At 43.0% G+C, this 5,229-nt stretch overlaps 1 protein-coding gene across 3 annotated transcripts in view; it reads right to left on the minus strand.

Moving 5' to 3' along the window:
- Positions 1-2,652, minus strand: part of LOC135506277 (serine/threonine-protein kinase Sgk1) — a 9,885-nt gene extending 7,233 nt beyond the window's left edge. Inside the window, exon 1 of one of the 3 annotated variants that reach the window (XM_064925819.1) lies at positions 2,503-2,652. In XM_064925819.1, the coding sequence (XP_064781891.1) occupies positions 2,503-2,527 (25 nt within the window). In that variant the 5' untranslated portion in view covers positions 2,528-2,652. Of the gene's footprint in view, positions 1-618; positions 805-1,548; positions 1,683-2,502 lie in introns of those variants that run through there. The other 2 variants (XM_064925820.1, XM_064925818.1) reach the window with 2 other exon arrangements.
- Between the last annotated feature and the right edge of the window lie 2,577 nt (positions 2,653-5,229).

Genomic DNA, 5,229 nt, shown 5'->3' on the forward strand with positions numbered 1-5,229 from the left:
AACCCACAGTAAAAGATGGAAAACCCACAGTAAAGATGGAAAACCTACAGTAAAAGATGGAAAACCCACAGTAAAAGATGGAAAACCCACAGTAAAAGATGGAAAACCCACAGTAAAGAAAAACCCACAGAAAAAGATGGAAAACCCACAGTAAAAGATGGAAAACCCACAGTAAAAGATGGAAAACCCACAGTAAAGAAAAACCCACAGAAAAAGATGGAAAACCCACAGTAAAGATGGAAAACTCACAGTAAAGAAAACCCCCCAGAAAAAGATGGAAAACCCACAGTAAAGATGGAAAACCCACAGTAAAAGATGGAAAACCCACAGTAAAAGATGGAAAACCCACAGTAAAAGATGGAAAACCCACAGTAAAGAAAAACCCACAGAAAAAGATGGAAAACTCACAGTAAAGAAAAACCCCCAGAAAAAGATGGAAAACCCACAGTAAAGATGGAAAACCCACAGTAAAGATGGAAAACCCACAGTAAAAGATGGAAAACCCACAGTAAAGAAAAACCCACAGAAAAAGATGGAAAACTCACAGTAAAGAAAACCCCCCAGAAAAAGATGGAAAACCCACAGTAAAGATGGATTCTCTCTCTCTAGTAATCCTACCAGTGAGCAAAGCTCCTAGTCCTCCTGTTTTGGAATAGGTCATCAACAAAGACCAGTCTCTCTCCCTTATTATTGTCATGGTTGCAGGCTATAATCTGTCTGATAAAATCCCAGAGTTAAACTCCTGCTCTGTGGTCGTTCAGAGCGCTACTGTACTGTAAGGGCTTTGTGTTGAACTACTTCTATAGCACAGGAAAGAGAGGAGGGACCCCACAAGGACGTGTCGAGCCGCACCGGGAGGGCGTTGTTCGAGTGTCATACTTTGCTGATTCGTTGAACGTGTCACCTGTTTAAATACAATCCGTTTGCAAGTCAGACGTTTCAGTTTCCTAGTTCCGATTGGCACATGAATGCGGCATTAAACATGCGTTTCGCGCAGTAGACGGTGACGTTGTTTAACAAGTCCGCGTTTCAGTTAGGAAGGTGTTTGCGTTCAAACGGACGCTCGATATCTACCGCGCCCCAAGGTCGGCATATAGGCATCAGAGTACAGCGTAACAAAATAATGGGGAGGGAAGAGTCCTACGTCCATAGCCAGCTGAATGAACTATGAACTATTGTGCAAATTGCAAACAAGAGTTGCAGGAATTTTCCAGAGCACCGGCATCAGCTGTGCGACATGTTCAGATATTACAATGGTCATTGTAGACCGAGAGTAAACTAAGTATTTAGGGTTAATATAAAACCAAACAGATATATTCTAATGCCATCCAAATGTGCTGCCAAATTACAACTAACTTCATTTTATATGAATGAAAATATATTTACACCACGAGAACATAACCTATAGTAACCTGGTACGGTAAACATATTAAAAGTCGATAGTGTACACATTACATCACAGACTTAATTGAAAGTTGTCCCTGGACACACACACACGCAGGGAAACGCACGAGACAGAATGACAAGTGAGGAACCTGTAGCCTGTACCTTGGAGCTGCCCGGTGTATCAGTGAGAAAGAAAGTGATATCCTTCCGGTCCATCTGGTCATGTCAACTTCACTCTCTGGACAATTCTTAATACAACTTCGATAAAAGTGTCTCCCGGTGACGCATGTTCCCTGATATAGCCTACAAAAGACTAGGGAGGAGCGGCGTAAGCGGAGAGGGTTGGGAGGAGGGGGGTTGAGCGGACAAATGCCAAGAAAAGCCGCTGGAAAAATACAAGCTCTCCTACATTCAGATCACGAACCCAACGGGAAAGGGCAAAGAAGGAGAAAAAACGCCGGGTGTCAAATAAATAGGACATTGATTGTTCTGGGTCTTAAGCACAAAACACCAACATTGTGATGATATAACAACTAACTAATGAAATGTAATGAACCGTTCTTTGTTTTGAGGAGGGACAGAGTGCTGTTATGCACATTTACATAACGGAATATTTCCAACGCTGGCTGTCTGTCTCAGTTTGGGAAGGTTTCATAACGACTTCACCTGGTATCTCGCCTAAATCATTTACTTTCCTCGGTCATGCCTTCAATCCTAGGCCAGGGCAGAGACAGAGAAAGTTTATCCTTCAGATTAAAGCTGGAAGAAAAAAAACTGTAATTTCGAGTGACATTGAAGAGACAATATCACTCGGCTGGAATATATGTTCTGCTACCTAACAGCTGTTCGCATTTGCAACACGCATCTTTTTAAAATAGATTCTCGGGTCAGAAGTATTCGTTTCATCCCCAATCAATCGATGTTCATGTTAATACCCAAGTTAATAAAACAATAGTGGATCAGAGATATAGCATAGAGGTCATAGCAACAGCAAAACTATCCCAGATGTTAGCAGAAACGTTTCATAGAAAAAAAAAGTGAAATATGATGTTAAGATCCATCTATATCAACAAGCCCGAGGCAATCATTCAAATCACTTTTCCTTTCGACACCAACCTTTTAGTTCCGTAGTGGTCCTCATCTTATCATGTTACCTATTTCCCCCAGAGCAGATCAGAGCAACGGACTGACTCAACAAGTAGAGGTAGGAAAGAAGGAAACTTTTCGTTGAGAGCAGAGCCTCGACAGCTGAAACAAGACCTCTTATCAGCTCCACATTATTTAACAAACCGTATTAAAACCGGGTCACCAAAAACCCCGGCAGGTGGCGATATTGAGTTGTTTCATCTTACCATCCAAAGGGAATGTAGTACCAAGCAGCCAGCGATACTGGTGTCCTCCGTGGACAGTTTGTATATAAAACATGTGGATCCAACAGGATATTTACTGATAGATGTCCCCCGTGGAGTATATAAAACATTCTCTGCTACAAAGGCTTTGATTTACATATTTTATATATATTTTAACTTTTAATCCCAGCCCCCGTCCCTGCAGGAGGCCTTTTGCCTTTTGGTAGGCCGTCATTGTAAATAAGAATGTGTTCTTAACTGACTTGCCTAGTTAAATAAAGGCTAAAAAAAAAATCTAAATTTCTCCTTAACTCGATTTAATGTGGAGAAGATGGACAAAAACGGAGAAAATATGCTTCCTTTTTTTATAAAACAACATTTACCACCACCATGCTAGTGGTTAAGGCTACTTAATGATATTGTGTACAGCACAACCGAATGCTTAAACTACAGTAACATAATTATGCCATGTGGTGCCAAATCTTAGCAGTCAGTCAAACTCTGCGAAAATGAAACTAAAATTTAAGTTTAAGCATTCGTTCCGAACGGCTAAGGTTCGAGTTAACTCTGTAAGGTCTGTAAAGTCCATGGAGAATAAGAGCATCTCCTCCCAGCTGCCCACTGCACTGAGGCTAGGAAACACTGTCACTACCGATGAAGCCACGATAATTGAGAATTTCAAGAAGCATTTCTCTATGGCTTTCCACCTGGCTACCCCTACCCCGGTCAACTGCCCTGCACTCCTCCCCATAGAGTTGCAAAATCTGGACCCCTACAAATCAGCCGGGCTAGACAATCTGGACCCTCTCTTTCTAAAATTATCTGCCGAAACTGTTGCAATCCTTATTACTAGCCTGTTCAACCTCTCCTTCGTATCGTCTGAAATCCCCAAAGATTAGAAAACTGCCACGGTCATCCCCCACTTCAAAGGGGAAGACACTCTAGACCCAAACTGTTACAGACCTATATCTATCCTACCCTGCCTTTCTAAGGTCTTCGAAAGCCAAGTTAACAAACAGATCACCGACCATTTCGAATCCCACCGTACCTTCTCCGCTATGCAATCTGGTTTCCGAGCTGGTCATGGGTGCACTTCAGCCACGCTCAAGGTCCTAAACGACATCATAACCGCCATCGATAAGAAACATTACTGTTCAGCCGTATTCATCGACCTGGCCAAGGCTTTCGACTCTGTCAATCACAACATTCTTATTGGCAGACTCAACAGCCTTGGTTTCTCAAATGACTGCCTCGCCTCTTTCACCAACTACTTCTCTGATAGAGTTCAGTGTGTCAAATCCGAGGGCCTGTTGTCCGGACCTCTGGCAGTCTCTACGGGGGTGCCACAGGGTTCAATTCTTGGGCCAACTCTCTTCTCTGTATACATCAATGATGTCGCTCTTGCTGCTGGTGATTATTTTATCTACCTCTACGCAGAAGACACCATTCTCTATACTTCTGGCCCGTCTTTGGACACTGTGTTAACAACCCTCCAGGCAAGCTTCAATGCCATACAACTCTCCTTCCGTGGCCTCCAATTGCTCTTAAATACAAGTAAAACTAAATGCATGCTCTTCAACCGATAGCTGCCCGCACCTGCCCGCCTGTCCAACATCACTACTCTGGATGGTTCTGACTTAGAATATGTGGACAACTTCAAATACCTAGGTGTCTGGTTAGACTGTAAACTCCCCTTCCAGACCAACATTTAGCATCTCCAATCCAAAATTAAATCTAGAATTGGCTTCCTATTTCGCAACAAAGCATTCTTCACTCATGCTGCCAAACACACCCTCATAAAACTGACTATCCTACCGATCCTCGACTTTGGCAATGTCATTTACAAAATAGTCTCCAACACTCTACTCAGCAAACTGGATGCAGTCTATTACAGTGCCATCCGTTTTGTCACCAAAACCCCATATACTACCCACCACTGCGACCTGTACTCTCTCGTTGGCTAGCCGTCGCTTCATACTCGTCGCCAAACCCACTGGCTCCAGGTCATCTACAAGTCTCTGCTAGGTAAAGCCCCACCTTATCTCAGATCACTGGTCACCATAGCAGCACCCACCCATAGCACGCGCTCCAGCAGGTATATCTCACTGGTCACTAACTTCAAGCAACTGCTGTCAGAGCAGCTCACAAATCACTGCACCTGTACATAGCCAATCTGTAAACAGCCCATCCAACTACCTCATCCCCATACTGTATTTATTTATTGATTTTGCTCCTTTGCACCCCAGTATCTCTACTTGCACATTAATTTTCTGCGTATCTATCACTCCAGTGTTTAATTGCTATAATTGCTATTGCTATTACTTCACCACTATGGCCTATTTTATTGCCTCACCTCCCTGATCTCACCTCATTTGCACACACTGTATATAGGCCTTTTCTAATGTATTATTGACTGCATGTTTGTTTATTCCATGTGTAACTCTGTGTTGGTGTATGTGTCGAACTGCTTTGCTTTATCTTGGCCAGGTCACAG

This window comes from Oncorhynchus masou, chromosome 19, assembly GCF_036934945.1.
Source record: "Oncorhynchus masou masou isolate Uvic2021 chromosome 19, UVic_Omas_1.1, whole genome shotgun sequence".
NCBI lineage: Eukaryota > Metazoa > Chordata > Actinopteri > Salmoniformes > Salmonidae > Oncorhynchus > Oncorhynchus masou.